The 17,595-nt window shown below is 33.9% G+C and overlaps 1 protein-coding gene across 1 annotated transcript in view; it reads right to left on the minus strand.

The window, feature by feature from the left end:
* Nucleotides 1–2,123: 2,123 nt before the first annotated feature.
* LOC142353472 (supervillin-like) overlaps nt 2,124–17,595 on the minus strand; it is a 71,962-nt gene continuing 56,490 nt past the window's right edge. Inside the window, exons 14-16 of the mRNA XM_075405726.1 lie at nt 11,292–11,407; nt 4,725–4,883; nt 2,124–2,919 (exon numbers count right to left, since the gene is read on the minus strand). Coding sequence (XP_075261841.1) covers nt 2,833–2,919; nt 4,725–4,883; nt 11,292–11,407 — 362 coding nt within the window. The 3' untranslated portion in view covers nt 2,124–2,832. The remainder of the gene's footprint in view (nt 2,920–4,724; nt 4,884–11,291; nt 11,408–17,595) is intronic.

Below are 17,595 nucleotides of genomic sequence, written 5' to 3' on the forward strand. Positions count from 1 at the left end.
CATATGGTTCATTTTCCCCCATGATTGCCAATTTAGATTGAAACATGGGGAAAACAATACTGACATCAATAATATCAACCTATTCAACAAAGATATCGACATTATCAGTTTCCTATAATGCATTAACATATCTTATGTGACTATATTCTTCGCCTTAGTTTGTGAAAGTGTTAATATTGACCATTGCTAAATTCTTTCTCGTTAATTTTTCCCATCTCTCATCAACTATATCTGCCATCATTCTTCATAAATTTTCCGTTCCATTTGAAATCACTTCAACTTGATCAAAGACTTCAAGAAATCACAATCCAAACTTCTGCAATGACGTATGATGAACAAACCAGATTTTACAAAACACTCAATTTAATGCGTTAAATGTAAACCTGGGTAATTTCAATAAAAAAAAGTACTCAGCAGTTACTGAAATCTTACTTGACTGATGCCTAACCTAAGTAAACTTCACCATAACTTCAAAACTTCCAAAAAAAAATCAAAAACAAAGACTCAAAGACAGATCGCTATTCTAAAAACACCGACTAACGCCGAGCGGATTGCTCTCAAACTAACGGCGAGCAGTTGGTTTTGGTAGCAGCTAGCAGGAGCTAAGGGAAACTAGGATTAAGGGGATCAGGAGTCGGGTGGGAGGTGGGGTTGAGCTATGGGGGAGGGGTAGGTTTGGACGAGAGGGGAGTCCAAACTGCCAGGTGGACGAGGGTGGACGGGGGAGTGTGTGTATGGGAGGGTTGACTCATTGGGGACGTTAAATAAAAATTTGAAGATTAAAAACTCCCTTCGCACCATGGAACTATCTCCTCAAAACAGTTTTGAAACCAGTCGCATACTGGGCCATTCCCGTTATAACCCCTGAAACTTAATGGTCATAAAACCTATTGCCTCCCAAACAATCAATTTTTAATACAATGGTGGGGAAGCTATACTTCGGGGGATGGCTATAAAAATTATAATAACATTAATTAAAAAAACAAACATAAAACAACAAAGGTCGGAAGAATTGCTCTTGAACAACATGCGAGGCAATTTAATTCAGGGTTGTAGCCTAGATCACTTTTTCTTTTCGGGTGCAAAAAACCTTTCCTCCACCGGGATTCGAACCACTGCCCTCCCGCTCCACAACCACCCGCACGAAACACTGCGCTACGAATCACTTACCTCTGCTATGCTGCAACCGATTGTATATTAGCAATAAGTTTCACTTCGGAGAAATAGAGATTACTCAAAAATGAACGAAAGCGTGAAGGAGTCACTTGAGAAGTCAAAGAATGTTCTAGAAAAGAGCGCAAAATTGTCAAGCGAAAAATTTGCATAAAAAACGGCACACACGTTTACAATAATTGCTATGAACTTCGTTCAAGAGCAATTAATAATAATGAATTCAACCAAACATAACTACAATCAGCTTGAAAGTCCCCAGATTAGAAAATCGTACATTTGTATTTTCGTCTCCTTTTATTGCGTCCCCTTTAAAATTTTTATTTCTATTTGAAACTGATGTGGATTTTTGTCAGGTGATTAGTTAGAAAGATTGTTTAGCTGAGATTAAAAATTATTGAATCTGGCTAATCTGTTGTTATTATATTCAGAACTTTTCAAATGCTATATTTATGGCCACATCATGGTGGAAATTCCAAGTCAGGCCGGACGTAAAAATTAAGCAGATGTCTTCAGTTTGTTTTTTTTTTTTTTCGTTTTTGATTGCATTATCTTTTGCAAATCACTAGACGAATGGGAAAGCCCCCACATGCTTACATACTAATAAGCTTAAGCCTCGAAAGGAGCTACTCGGCCACTTAATTCACTCCGGGCTTTACATGTTTATCTCGTTTTAGAGGTCGAAAAGTTAAAAGGATCAGACGAAAAATCGGTTAAGCGGAAAATCACTTTAAAAATACCACGAGACTAAAAAAATTCCCACAAATTTTGTTTAAGAGCAATTAACAAGACACAAATAATTGCTCCAAACATTGATTCTAACGTTTAACCACAACGGTTTGCACCACAATGGATTGCTATACTAGCAAAAGTGATTTTATGCGGCTGAACACTGCCAAAACTAATTTTGAGGATCTCATTTTCCTATCTGACGATAATATTTATTCCAATGATTCCAAGCTGAAAAATATCCTGCGTTTCCACAAAACTTTTATAGCAAATCAAATTTTTCAAGTTTGACTGTTATTACTTATAAATCATCATAAATTATAAATCTCTGCTGTAGAAAAAGTATAGACATATTAATGCGTTAATCAACCCGATCGGCTTAATTTAAGCCTTTAACTATGGAGTGTATGAAAGCGATAAGCGCGTTTGTGCAGTTTGTATCATATAGCACTGTCACATAGACTAAACATCTACGATTTTACAGATAAATTATCCGAGTATCATAAATAACGAATCAAGGATCTTTTCTATTAAAGCACCCCGGTAGGTTATACGCCCCCATCCCCGCTACCAAAGTAAAGACTGTCATTGTTTTCATTATATGATAAAAATAGTACGTGCGGGTGGGCTGCAAATAATATACATCCACTTAGTTTGATGCGAGAAGGGAGCTTTAATTGAAAAGATCCGGAATCAGTATTAATTTTTAGCCAACAGTTCAAATCAGTTTCATCAAATCAAATCAAAATTTCAAATTACCGTCTCAAAAATTGACGTATTAGTGATATTGCATTTAGGATGATAATATTTACTGGAACAACAGTAATAGCGCTTGTAGTAGCAGTAGCTGATGCAAGTAGTAGCTTCTATTCTAATTGAAGAGGATAAGATAATGTTAACTCGAAACAGGGGTTAATTCTGATCAACTTAGTTTCAAAACAGATTTACTCTCTTCTTCGTCTCAGTTTTCTTCCACTGCGGAAGGGACTCGAATTTGCTCCTGGGCATCTTGAACAGATTCTGAAACAGAAGACGCGCACAATATTTATGATTTTTGTCTTCCACATTTCGTCTCAGTAAAATATCCGAATACGATGAAAAAAATTTCCGGTGAACTCACAAGAAAATGTTTCTTTCAATAAAGGTGACAAAAACCAACAAAAAAGTCAATTTGCTCAAACAATTTACATTGATTACGTGGATGAGTCGATTTTGGGCATTAACAGGACACCTCATTAGCATTAGTTTTCATAGGATAGAAATCTTGTATTGACATCCAAATTGTTATTCAACTCCATCGTTATTTTTAGTGTTCAAAGTTATTTAGAGAAGGTAAAAAAAACATAGCCGGCAAATTGCCGGAAAATAGCCGCCGTTGACGCGCTTGATGCACATCGGCATTGAAACAGAAAATATGAAGAGAAAGAAACTGATCGATTTTTTTTCAGTGTCAAAAAGTGATCTAATTTGGCGTGAAATTTCAGTTAGATTTTAAAATTACACTCAATTCAGCTTCTAAACTGAAGGCCTTTAAGCATAATACTACTGCCAGCTAGCAATTGATTTAATGAACTTTGATAACCTAATGCATTATGACTTAATGAGCGGGCTTTAACGGTTTATCCCGTTTCTTTTGATTTTGCTTAATTGATATTGAACGTATTCACAACATTGCGTAATTCAATACGGAAAAGAATTTAAAATCCATTCAGTTGAGACAGTGAGTGCGATAAGTCAGAAGTCAAGCGTGAACAAAAGAGCGCCTAAATAATAGCTGTTGAGAAGCGGACGACGGCTATTAACAATTTATGATCAAAAACTAACCAAGCAGTTCAACTAAAACATTACTGCAAATAAGTAGAACAAATGAAACAAAGAAGTAAATCAAGAAAACCCTTGCGCCGAAAAATGAAGACAAAAGATGTCGAATTAATATAAAAACATAAATCGCAGATTGCAGGAAAATAGCCACTACTGCCTCCCATGGCCATGACTGAAACAAGATTAGAAAAATATTGATTGTTTTTACAAAAACTCAAGAGCGCGTTCTCTTGATTTAATTTCGTAGTTATACATAGTCCTCCTTCATGATGCGAGGATACTGCGACTAGTAACAATGCCAATAAGCATTTGACCTAGTAGGTAAGAATAATAAGAAAAAAGTTGAAAGACCAGTCATCTGAATCTCGGCGTTGTGGGTTTTTATCCCGCTTTCGTTTTTCGATATTCGATTCGATCGTTTTTCGATATTGACTGTGTTCATCTAAGATTTCTTTGCTGAGAAGCTGCTGTTTAAACATACTTTGAGCAGATAAAACTAGCTTATCAAAGTTAGGACCATTTCATGCAAAATGTGGATATGGTGGCAAAATTAGGTAACGCGAAACAAACTTTCTTATGACGAAGGAGAAATATAGCCAGAAGATTTCAGGAAACAATTCGAAGAGTTGCCTTGGCCGAAAAATTTCTTTTTTTACAGAACTAGCACTTGCTGAAACTACTCATGAAAAAAACTAAAGCCACACAAAAATTAGGCCCAAAAACAAACTAAACAATTTGAAAAATTCATTTTTTTCTTTATATATTAGGAGTAAACATAAGAACGAAAACCTTCCTTTAAAAAATTATTAATTAAAAGCTCACAAAACAATGGGGAAAACCACTAGAGGCTCAGAACTTCTCTTAATGTGAAGAGAAAGAGCTTGAGGGCTTTACTGTTTATCCTTTATTGAGGAGGAAAAGTCAGGCGAAAAACGAAACTAGTTAGGATATATACAGGCAATTATCAGGGTTTCCAACATACAGAGAACTGAATGATGGGTTACCTCAAAGTCCTCATCCTTGACGTAGTCTTCAATCCTTAGAGGATCCACATCGGGCGGAAGAGGTCTCTTTCTCAGCACATCTAGCGAGTAACAAACAGACGCCAGCTCACTCATCTTCTCTTCAACCGACACCATCTTTACATCCTCACTTGCGATCGCCTGCAAGCACAGTTTCTGTCATCAGTGCAAATGCTAAATTGGGAATAATTTCATAACATATTGCAAAAATGTAATTAATCTGAATTTGGTAGAGTATTCAGCAAACTTGATCATCGCTATAAGGAAAACTGTAATCCAAAAACAAGTAAAAAATGATCCAAATCATGCGTCAACAAAATGAGTTAAAATACCAAACAGAAAATAACAATTTTGTGAATAATCATGACAAAAGATGTGGTACTATGTCGTCTCAGAAAGTAATTGATATGAAATATAGTAATAAATACTGTAGTCATGATTAGCACATAATTCCATAACTATAATTGTTCCGACCCCAGTTGTGGGGGGAGGAACTATATACTCAAATGGGTTTTTTTTTGTTCAGTCAATTTTGGCCGATCGATATATTCATCGTAGAAAAATGTGAGTGGTATCATTAAAAAGCTCGTCCAGCGTAGAATTCGAAACTAAAAAGATTTTTTTGAAATTTGTTTTTTTTTCGAGAAGTTATCGAGGATTGAAGTTTTGTGCGAAAACGAGATAATTAGCATGATTTTGCTCACATTAAGTGAAATTTTTCATCAAATTAAGATCTTTTAATAAAATTATTAATTCAAAATTTCATTTCATGCCACAAAATCAATCGATTTCGAGTCCCTTATAGACGAAAGGTGATAAAAAGTATAGTTATGGTCTCATAGGGAAGTTAACTATCAAAAAAATCAAATTATATTTGAGAGCTCTTTTTAAGAAATTTTTCATATCTTTTTTGTTTTCTTAAGTCAACTATAGACTAGTCAATTCTCATACCGAGGTTCCGTTAATGAGAAACCTGATTTGAAGTCTAATGAAGCACAATGAACAAAAAATATGTTTTCAGGAATCGCTCGTGTTTTTTTTGGCTTCGAATCATAGTTTTCGTAACTATGATTCGAAGTTTTGTGCGAAAACGAGATAATTAGCATGATTTTGCTCACATTAAGTGAAATTTTTCATCAAATTAAGATCTTCTTTTAATAAAATTATTAATTCAAAATTTCATTTCATGCCACAAAATCAATCGATTTCGAGTCCCTTATAGACGAAAGGCGATAAAAAGTATAGTTATGGTCTCATAGGGAAGTTAACTATCAAAAAAATCAAATTATATTTGAGAGCTCTTTTTAAGAAATTTTTCATATCTTTTTTGTTTTCTTAAGTCAACTATAGACTAGTCAATTCTCATACCGAGGTTCCGTTAATGAGAAACCTGATTTGAAGTCTAATGAAGCACAATGAACAAAAAATATGTTTTCAGGAATCGCTCGTGTTTTTTTTGGCTTCGAATCATAGTTTTCGTAACTTTAAATGAAAATTTGATTTTCTTTTTGAGGTTCTCCTAAATTTTTAGAGTCCTATGGCATAGACTCTTTGACTAAAAGTGCAATAAGTTTCGTAATGAGCAATAATTGAACCTATCTAGAGCTTTGAGTGGACAGCTAACGGCTGTCAAGACTTTAAAAGTGATTTTTCGAGAATTTTTTTTAACATTAACCGATCCTAAACTTCTTTTCGTGAACTGTGAGTCAGTCTCAGTAATGACAGGACCCCCTACTTTCTACTGCAAGCAAAGCAAAATTATTTTGGTTAGTGGTTTTATCCTGTAACTATTTGTTATATGACTTCATTGCCACAAGATTTCAAAAAAAACCTTGGATTTTTTCTTATTATTGGTCGCTCTTGAAATCTTATCATATTAGCCCGATACCAATATCTCCCATTGGCTTAGAGAAAACGTTCAATGGATCATGGTTGAAGTTTTCAGAGAAAAGCTCGTGGTTTAATTGGCTTCAACACTTTCTTCTCGCTTTTATTGAACTTTTGCTTTTTGCCTGTATTTGTTGTTGTTTGCATAGTGATAAGACTTATTGTAATGTCTTATTGATAAACTATGCACGACAAACATCTTTGTCCTTCTATCGAGTCATGGCTGAGCGTATTTATTGACTGCTGTTGAAAGCTATTGAATTTAATAGCTGTTAAGACTTTATAAATGATTTTTCGGCAATTTCTTTTTACATTAACCGATCCTAAACTTATTTTTGTGAACTGTAAGTCAGTCTCAGTAATAACCAAACCCCCTTATATTCAACTTGAACCAAAATTGATCTATTTAGCGGCTTTATCTGCTAACTATTGGTGCTATGACTTCGATGCACAAGTTTTCTTTTTTTAACTTTTGGATATTTTTTCCCATAATTTTGGTTCCTTTTGGAATTTTAACAAATTATCCTATTATTGATTGTATCATTGGCTTAGAGAAGAAGTTAAGTGGATTATACATATAGTATTCAGAGAAAGCTTATGCTTTAAATGGCTTCGACACTTTCTTCTCGCACTTTACCTAATTTTTGGATTTTGCCTGTTTTTGTTGGTTTTCATAGTCCATATTTTATTGTAATGTCTTTTTGATAACATATGAATGACAAACATCCCTTTTTTTCTCCTCGAGGCTTAACATAGGGGATTTATTAGCTTCCGTTGAAAGCCATTGAATTTAATTGCGTTGACACTACCGGTTTTCTCAAAAATTTCGTGGTTTTAATGTATTTGTTCATGTTTGTTGATTTATTGGAGTCAAATTGTTTAAAAAAGTATTCCACTGCTGTTAAAAAATAATTGAAAGTAGAAAAGTTTTTACTGAAAAATTCATTTCTTAACAGCTTCGACAATTTTTTTCGCTCATTTTTTTTTATTTTGCTCTTTTTGTTTGTTTTTTTATTCTTTATGTAGCCGTAAAGTGTTGACCAGTCTCATAAGCTTGTAATTGAGGATTGATTGATATATGTTACCCGAGGCAGTTAGTTTATAGCGAATAGTCTTGAAGTTTATGAAATCATACATTTTTAAGATTTTTCATTTTTTTCAGTTTGTGGTTCTTTTCGTCAACTTGTAACTTTTTTTCATCATTGAGAGGTCCCAGGATTTTTCATTTTTTTCAGTTTGTGGTTCTTTTCGTCAACTTGTAACTTTTTTTCATCATTGAGAGGTCCCATACAATTACTTATTCAAAAAAAATAACATGGTAACCGATATTATGACGTAATTGATGTATCGTTTGTTGGACAAAATGCGTTTTCATAAGAAGTTGTGAGTGGTGCATTTGTGTTTCTTTTTCTCTTCCATTAGCACAATTGCGTAATAACAGATCCAAATGATTTTCAAATATGGCCCAATTGAACTTATTTATTCATTCAGTATATTTTAAACTGCATTGGTATAATTAAAAATCGGAATAGAAGTACATAATTTCCAGAAATTAGCCAATTGTTTTAATTCAACCAATAATTTGTGTTTTCGCAATGTTTGTTACCTGCTTTTCGTATTTTTTTGAGTTTTTCTGCTTCTTTAGTCCATTCCGATGGCTTAGTCTAACCAAAGTAAAGTCCTACCGGTTTCATTATGACTTTTTGGTAAATTTATCAAGAATTATTTCGTTAAAGGCTAATGATTTTTAAGACTTTTGAAATCTTTGTTTGAAAAATGTTAATCGATTTTTGAATATCGCTTCTTTATTTCTTCTGTTCGCCGACTTGTTACCTAGTCTTATTAAGGAAAAATACTATCTGCAGCGTAGTTAGGAAAAATTAATTTTGTGTAGTTAGGGTTTTGTCTCATTGTAATTTGCCGTTGATACTAGGTGCTTTCAATTTTAGATATTGAGTTTATGCCATGCAATATTTGTTATTGCTTTTTTGTTGTTGTTGTTTTTTTCGTAGTCTTTTTAATGGCAGATGTCCTTGTAATGAGGCATGGCATTGCTTAATTCAATTATTATTTTGGTTGTGTAACGATTTTTTTAAACTCAAACATCTATTTTTGTTTATCTCTTTGCCAAAAATTGAAGTCAAAAGACAGTTAAGTCAAAAATGTAGATTAGCGCGGGTCGGAACATCATGTGCGAAAGCACATTAACGAGCCTCCTTGTTCGAATAAAATATTTCTCAAAAAGGGGAATTCCCTGTTTCACAAAAGATCTTCTAATCCTTTTTGAGGGCAGTCACAGTTCGTTAAAAATTATTTCATTTTTTGGCATACTAATATTCAAAATTTTGAGCATCTTTTCTGCCTTTATACGCAACCAGATAGCTTAAAATTTAAATCTTTTTGGCTGTGAGCAATTCACTTTTTTGGATAAAAATATTGGGATTCTCGGTAATTTTACTTTGAAGAAGAACAATATTTTCAAGACACCTTATCATACCGAAAATTCGACAAAGTTCGAGCTAAGAGAAAAAATTTCATAACAAACGACTCTTGAAAATTTCCCTTAATTTTTCACCCTACAATTCTGGCATCATACTAAAGATAGATTAAAAGATGAACAATATTCGCATACAATTACAAAAAATTTTATTAAGTTTCTATTGAAAAAAGATCAAACATTTTTGACATTATAATTGTTGTTTTTTAATTAATTACAAACTGTTTCAATTACAAGAGATTTTACGGTATTTTCTCATCCGTTTCAATTTATCTATTCAAAAATAATCGAAAGCTGTAGTCACAAAGGGAATACAATGTTAGATCGTCTAGCTTTTCAAAGTCAGAGTTCCTATACAATCCCCATACGTTCTGCATCTTTATAACGGTTGTCTCAGCTTGTAGAGAAATTATTAAGAGGTCAGACTGTTTGGTAGTGACAAGAAAGAACAGTTTATTAGTCAAACTATTTTTGTATTTAATGCGACAAATAATGTAACTCCATTTCTAATTGAATAGGTTGGTTATTTAAAATGAGCCAGAGGGATGAAGTTCAAACAAGTTAAATTCGACATTTTTGTATTTATAAAAAATTACCTGTAGAATTTTTTTTGCTCAATTTAACAAAACTTAGAAATTTCCAACAAATTTGAAAGATTCAAGGAGCGGTTTCTTTTTCTGTAGCTACTTTTTAAATTTTCATAACACCTGCAAATGACATTTAACATTTGTATCTTGCGGTAACCAAAATGTTTTTCTGCTGCAACTCTTTCGCACAAATTCTTTCTCAAAAAGAGGAAGTCCCCCTTTCGCAATTATTCTTCTAATTTTTTTGACGAGAGATATGTCGCAGTTCGTTAAAGTATTTCCATTTTTTAGCAAAAAATCTAATATTCAAAACTTTAATCCTCATTCCTGACTATTCACGCAACCAGATTGCTTAAATTTTGAATCCTTTTGGCTGTGAGCAATTCAGTTTTTTTCTGGATAAAAAATATTGGATTCTCGATAAATATGCTGAAGAAAAACAATATTTTCAAGAGATCTTATCATACCGAAGATTCGAAAAAGTTTGAGCTCCGAGAAATTTAGTAGCAAACGACTCTAAAAGTTTGGATTAATTTTTTACCGTCCAGTTCTAGAATCATATTAAACATAGATTAAAAGATAATCAACATTTGCAATCAACTACAAAAAAATCTATTGATTTTCTATTGAAAATAAGACCAAATATTTTTGAACGTTTAAAAAAAACTTACTTTTCCATTGGATATAACTTTCCATTTATAATTGTTTTTTAATTAACTAAAAATCGTTTCAATTACAAGAGATTTCACAGCATTTCATCATCGGTTTCAATCGATCTTTATCTATTCAAAACATAATCGACAGCTGTAGTCACAAAGGAAATATAATGTTATATTGTGTAACTTTTCAAAGCCAGAGTTCTTATGCAATCTCAATACGTGCTGCAGCTTTTATAAATGTCGTCTCAGTTTGCACAGAAAATTTACCCGAGATCAGATTGTTTGATTGACAAGAAAAAAATAGTTTATTAGAGTCAAAATATTTTTTTGGTATTTATTGCGACAAATGTTATTCCATTGAACAGGTTGAATTATATAAAATGAGTCGGAGGGGTAAAGAGGAAACAATGTCAATTTGAATTTTGTATTTATACGAAATACCTGCAGATCATTTAGTTGTAGCTACGTTAAGCTTAAGTCAGCAACAGTTCGTGGGGTAGAGAAAGAGTGTGGTAAAAGGCGCAAAAGGACACGGTTCCAAGCATACATTAATCAAAATGGCCCTCCACGCCTTGAAGTTCTGCTCACTCAACAGCTTCGGCGAAGCGCACTCCTAGAGCCTACCGAAGCAACTGATCATCTACTTAATTCACTTGGGCCTTACGACTTCATCCCTTTTATGAAGACCAAAAGTCAACTTAGATCGTTCAAGCGAGCGAAAGAATGTTCTAGAACTTCCAAGCGGTCAAACAAAAACTTTGCATTAAAGACACATGACTAAAACAATTACTTCCAACTTCCTTCGAAAGCAAAAAAAATTACCCAGTGAATATATCCCCACTAAGTGGGACAGGAACAATTAAATATTTTACTGCCAGCCGTGACAAAACTTTAGCTCTTAACTGTTTCGCACACTCACAGTTGATTTGATGGTGTTGTTTTCGGACGAGCTCCAAGTTGGGAAGAGAAGAGTGAAAGGGAGTGGCTCCTTGCCAGCCTCCACGTACACACAGCACTCACTGATCACTCTCTTCTCTAAACAAAAAGCCGCTAATGTTTTTTTTCAATGACTTGTACATGAAATGTTCAACATAGCAGGCAGATTGCTGGAAAAGCTGCGAAATAGATTTCCGTGATGTATAATAGAGATAGAAACAGATACATATCTAAGTTACAAAAATCGACGCCGCTCAAAAAGCTATGTCAAAAACAGCGATAAATTAATAAAGCTTGTTAAAATTCATTCTGCAGAAGCCTTTTTATTAAGGACCTTTATTACAAAAATGAGGTTTGACCTTAATTTAATTCAAATTAAACTTGTACAGAAGTCATTTTATTGAGTGACGTAGGTCATGTATGATAAAAATTTTATCACGCAAATGACAAAAACTTCTAGAGAGAGTGAGAGATGACGTCACGCGCGCAAAAGCCGTTAGTGAGAATAAGAAGTCATTCAGAAAATTCGACTTTTTTAGCTTTGCTGCGTGAACAAAGTAAAACGAAAAAAAGAGCGTCAAACAAAAAAAAACATAGCCGAAAGAATTCCGGAAACAGCTCGAAGAAAATTGAACATCCTCACTGACATAATTCACAATCTAAACAATTATACTACGCATTCTGGAAAAACAGGAGCAACATCATGAGAAAACTGACAAAAACTGATATACCATCCCATAAAACTTTGATTTCAGTTGCAACTCTGAAAAAAATATTGGTGAAAGACCCTGTAATACAGTTAGTTTGCAACAGTAATAAAAGCAACAATTTGACGGTGAAGTAATAAACAACAATTGAGATTTGAAAAGAACAAATCTGAAAAAAAATAGAAAAATGTGAAATTTATTTAGGGTAAGGGCCTATTTAGCTTTCAAGAATTCTTCCCAACAACAATTCAGCAAGAACTAGTTGCAACTTCTGCTAGACAGGTAACTCATGCAAAAGCAGAAAAATATCAAACTAGTGAACTGTCAAGAAAAAAACTTAAAAAAATTCATGTAACTTATTTATGTGAGAAGTGCCATGTCCGAAGTTTCACCTGAAGCAACACCTAAAGACAAAGAGTTGACCGAGCAAACCTACAGCGGAAAACGTAAGATCAGAAAAAATACGCAAAACCTTAGAAAACAAAAAAAAATCGAAAAAATGGTCGATAATGTCCTTCATTAGAAACATTTGAAAAATTTAACAGCCAAAATAAGATTAAACAAAACTGCTAGAATAAGTAATTACAACTACACAACACCACATATTCTATAAAAAATTGATTAACACAAATAGCTAGAAAAGCTTAAAACAAGGCAAAATGTTAAAAATAGCTGAGAAAGGAATCTTAAAGTCCAACATGAGCTTCAGATGGTCCAAAAAGCTTCCAAACTCACAACTACTAGTTTGGATACTTGTGAAAAACACATTTGATTGAACAAAAAACGTAAAGAAAAAACAGCTCGCTTAGAGAAAATTTTTCAAACCTATTTTCCCTCCTTTCAATAAACGATATAAAAACTCTCTCTCTCTCTCTCTCTCTCTCTCTCTCTCTCTCTCTCTCCTCTCTCTCTCTCTCTCTCTCTCTCTCTCTCTCTCTCTCTCTCTCTTGTCTCTCTCTCTCTTCTCTTCTCTCTCTCTCTCTCTCTCTCTCTCTCTCTCTCTCTCTCTCTCTCTCTCTCTCTCTCTCTCTCTCTCTCTCTCTCTCTCTCTTCTCTCTCTCCTCTCCCCCCCTCTCTCTCTCCTCTCTCTCTCTCTCTCTCTCTCTCTCTCTCTCCCTCTCTCTCTCTCTCTTCTCTGCTCTTCAATTCGTTCAGCTGTATGACTTAAACACTTAGTTTTCACATGCGACACTGACTTTTAAATCCTGTTTTAAAAACACTTCAAAAAATTATCGATCAAAAAAGTACATTCAATTATTTAGCAAAAACAGCTGAAAAATTTACACAGTCGTCCTTCTGTCTAAATTATCAAACTAAAAAAAAGATTAGAGAGATTCGAGAAATTAAAATGCTTTGCAAACCAATTGTCAAAAAACAAAATTATAAACGAAAAAAAAAAATATAATTGAGAAACAAATTTCGACTGAATTTCAGAGATAAACCGTCAAAAAATCAATCAATTTATAATTACAAAACTAAACCACTGATTTTTCACAGAAAAGCATTTCTACTAATTAAAACAAAAAACAAAGCAATGGAAAATTGGACAGAAATCGAAAAAACGCATTAGCATAAGTACGATTTTAGAAGACCTCACGTCCAAAAGAATTGTTCAATGCACGAATTGCCAAGCGAGCCTTGCAATAAACACTGATTGTTCAGAAAAAAAGTCCCCCCAAAGATCCAAAAATAAAAATTAAAAAATCCAAAAATTAACTATAAAACTGAGAAATATGTGCCCATTTCACATTTGAAAAGAATGAATAGGCTCTGGAAAACTTTGCGGTATCAATTTCAGAAATTTAGAAAATGATCCAGCATCGATCAAAAACTATTTCTACAAAAAACCAAATTACAATTAAAAAATGAGCCAAATGGAAAAAACGGCTTAAAATGGTTATTTATATGCGCCGTTCTCTCAAAAACATTTTCCACAGTCAAAGAGTCATTCACTGACCGCAGCGCAAGATCAGAAAATATCTCTTGCTTAGCATAAATTTGTTCCCCATGACAGCTTTTCTCACTATCGCTTTTAGATGAAAATGCCGCATGAACAAACCTACTTGCAAACACAAAAAACATAGACGGAAGAATACCAGAAACAGCTCGAAGTGTCAGAACTTCACAAGAAACCGTATTTGCAGCAAAAAACAAATAACTTTTGATTAAAGCAGTCCCTTTTTACCTCAACAAATTTGATCAAGAAAAATTTTGTAAAATTCACAACTGTCAAAACGAGAAAGAGTTAAACATTGACATCATTGGCACATTTGAAAATAAAAACAATCACAACATCATTAAGTAGCGGCACAAAAAGTCGCATAGATTTAAAAGATAGACATAATTTTGCGTTAAAAAAGCAAAATGATCATGATACCGCAAAGTTTCTTATTATGAAGCATTTGGCAACATTGAAAAAGGGCCGAAATTGTTAGGATGCTCAACACTGATAGGCTAAAAAATACTGGGCGGGATAAATATTGTCATGAAAAAAAATGATATTGGTCTTAAAAAACAAGGACTCCACAATGAACGCAAAAGGACACATTGTGAAATCATAAGGCAGACAACTTTCATAGAAACTAACCTCAATTTTTCAAAAAAAGGATACTAAAAACTAGGAACCAAGCAATTTTTTGTTTTGGAGTCAGATCAATAAAGACACCAATTAGATATAATTCATTTTCTGGAAATAACTTACAAAAAAACTAGTTACAGCTATCGCAAAAAACTAATCCAGAAACGAAATAAAGGCAAAAGGAAATAACTCAAAGGCAAAGTTAATAGCAAAACTAAGCCTCCCAAAATTTTTTGCAAAAAGTAAGTCAGTCAACAATTATAAGCGGTATTCTAGCAAAATCGGAGAGTTGCAATAAATTAAATGAAAAAAACTGCAATTAAAATAAAAATACGAAGCAGGCTAAAATCATTAAATTTTTTAAACAATGGATAACATAACCGACTAACGTCGGGCGAATTGCTCTCAAATGGCTGGTGAGCAGTTGGCTTTGCCAGTAGCTAGCCAAGGGGGTGGGAAAACAGCACAGGGAGGGGTTCGTCAACCTCTAAGAACCGTCCTTCACAACATAAGTACGTCTCCAAAACAGTTTCTGATAATCTCATACTTGAAGACTAGTGAGCTGAAAGTCTCTAAGAGCACTTAATGCCCACTGGGTGCTACCTGTTTATCCGGTTTTGAGGACGAAAAGTCAAATGGGTCAGACAAAAAATCGGTCAAGCAAAAAAGCGCATAAAAAGACCGATATGACTAATATTATTGATAAAAACTTCATCTGAGAGCATTAAAAACTAGAGCAAACGAAATTCTAAAAAAGAGTCTTTAGGAGAACGTTCCCATCTTTGAAAGTTAAAAACCAAATTGAAAAATAAAGTTGAAGAACAAATACGTTTCATTATTTAGCATTCGATGCTGAGAAAAAACAGACTGCCAACCTTCTGTACAGATAAAAGAAATAAACATACCCGGCAGACTGCCGGAAAATAGCCGCCGTTGATTACAATAAGCAGGATTGGGAAGGAAAGAATAGAAGATATTGAAAAAAAAAGATTTTTGTACAAAAACATTTTTTAAGTCCGATTTATTTTGATGGCATTTCGTAGTTGAACATAACGTACTTCTGTTTCTTAGAGAGAGGCTACAGGCGCTACTATCAATACCAATAAGCATTAGAGATGGTAACTAAGGCTTATAGGAACGACGTTCAAATAGCGGGCATCTAAAATTGGGCTTTATGGGTTTATCCCGTTTCTACTTCTGAGTTCAATTTTTTATAATGACTCTGTTCATTTTGAATTGCTTTGCTGAGCAACTGATGTTCAAAATAACTTTTAGCAGAATGAGAGAAGAGAGAAACTAGCCTAGAGAAGTCAAAAAGATATCACGCAAAATGTTGAAAAAGCGGTAAAATGAGGTAAAGCGAAACATTTTTTTATTCGACGAAGTAAAAAAAAATAGGAGCGCTATAATAGCCGGCTGAGAAGATGAGGGCGGCTATTAAAAAGAAAACAATCCAAGATTTGAAACTATAAAAAAATTGTAAAGAAATTTGAAAAAACATTTTCAATGAAAACATTTTCACCGTATTTCAAAGACTCAACACAAACAAAATTTTGTTTACTAAGAAAACGAAGCAAAACTGAAATGCCTGAACGTGCGACAAAGACTTTAGGTAAATAAAACCAAATACAAACAAAAACTGAGAAAAATTGAACAAAAATTGCCAAAATCGGATTCGCATTTGCATAATTTGATTAAAAATGTCCCACGTTAGAAAAGGCTTTCAATGTGTGAGACATCAAAAGGAAGCTACCATATGTACTGACTTTTGAAAATAAGTCCTCTTAAAGATCGAAGAATGAAGAAAAAGTTTGAGAAATCTCTTCCCATTTTGCACTTGAAACGCATTGTTAGGCTCTCAAAAACACTGTGGTATCGACTGCAGTGGGTTACATATTAAAAATTAAACCAAAAAATGTCAGAAAAATTGCTCTCGAACGACAGGTGGGTGAAAAAATATTTAACCCCGAACGTTTTAGAAGAAAAGCGCAAAATGGTCAAAGCGAAAAACCAACATGTTTACGATAATTGCTATGAACTTCGTTCAGGAGCAATTGAACAGCATCAACTAAAAATCATTTACAAAAAATGGGCGAATTGGACGAAATAAAGTCTGAAATCGTTTTATCTACATGCTCCATTCTGTCAAAAAAGTCAAAAAGCATGATCAAAAACTTCTCTCGCTAAGCAAAAATCTTTTCGCCATGACAGCTTTTCTCACTTTCGCTTTCAGGTCAAAATACCGCATGAACAAAAATACTGCCTGTAAAAAACATAGCCGGCAGATTTTCGGAAAATAGCCGCAATAGACGCTTGGGGCCTTCCATGAATTGAAACAACTAAAGAGATTAGATAGACAGATCGACCACCAGTCCTTTAATAGACCACTAGACTTTTTGGATTAGCTTTGGACTGTCATTTTTATGAGACACATAAGCTCTATAAGGAGAAAGCCCTAATAGGGCTTTTCAAAATTAGGATCTTTTCCGTTTGTGCCCCCTCAGCTTAGTGGGCGCATATTATTTGCACCCCTCAGATGCACGTGCAATATTTTTTTACATAATGACTTACTATGTAATGGCACGTGCTCTGTAACTGGGGGGCGCATAACGTACTGGGGGCACAAACGGGGAAGATCCCAAAATTAATATTCGAAATCAAAAACTCAGGACTCTTATAATCAAGAATTAGGGCATATATGTTTGGCACTACTTAGATGCACACTATTGACCTTTAACGAGTAAAAGTTCAGAAAATTTAAAATTCCTAAGTGAGTTCAGAAGTCATTTTTCGAGTGAGGTTAAGTCATTGAAAAAGTAAATTCCGAGAAGTCAGGGTAAGACAAAACAAAAATCTGTTAGACGAAGTAAAAAAAATTAGGACCACTATAATAGCCGCCTGGAATTGAGGACGCGGCTATTAAACAAACATAGCCGGCAGATTGCCGGAATAGCTGCGAAATAGACTTGCGTGCCGTAAAACACAGATGGAAAAAGAGACAG

The sequence above is a fragment of the Convolutriloba macropyga genome, chromosome 14, assembly GCF_964194025.1.
Source record: "Convolutriloba macropyga chromosome 14, txConMacr16.3, whole genome shotgun sequence".
NCBI classification, from domain to species: domain Eukaryota; kingdom Metazoa; phylum Xenacoelomorpha; order Acoela; family Convolutidae; genus Convolutriloba; species Convolutriloba macropyga.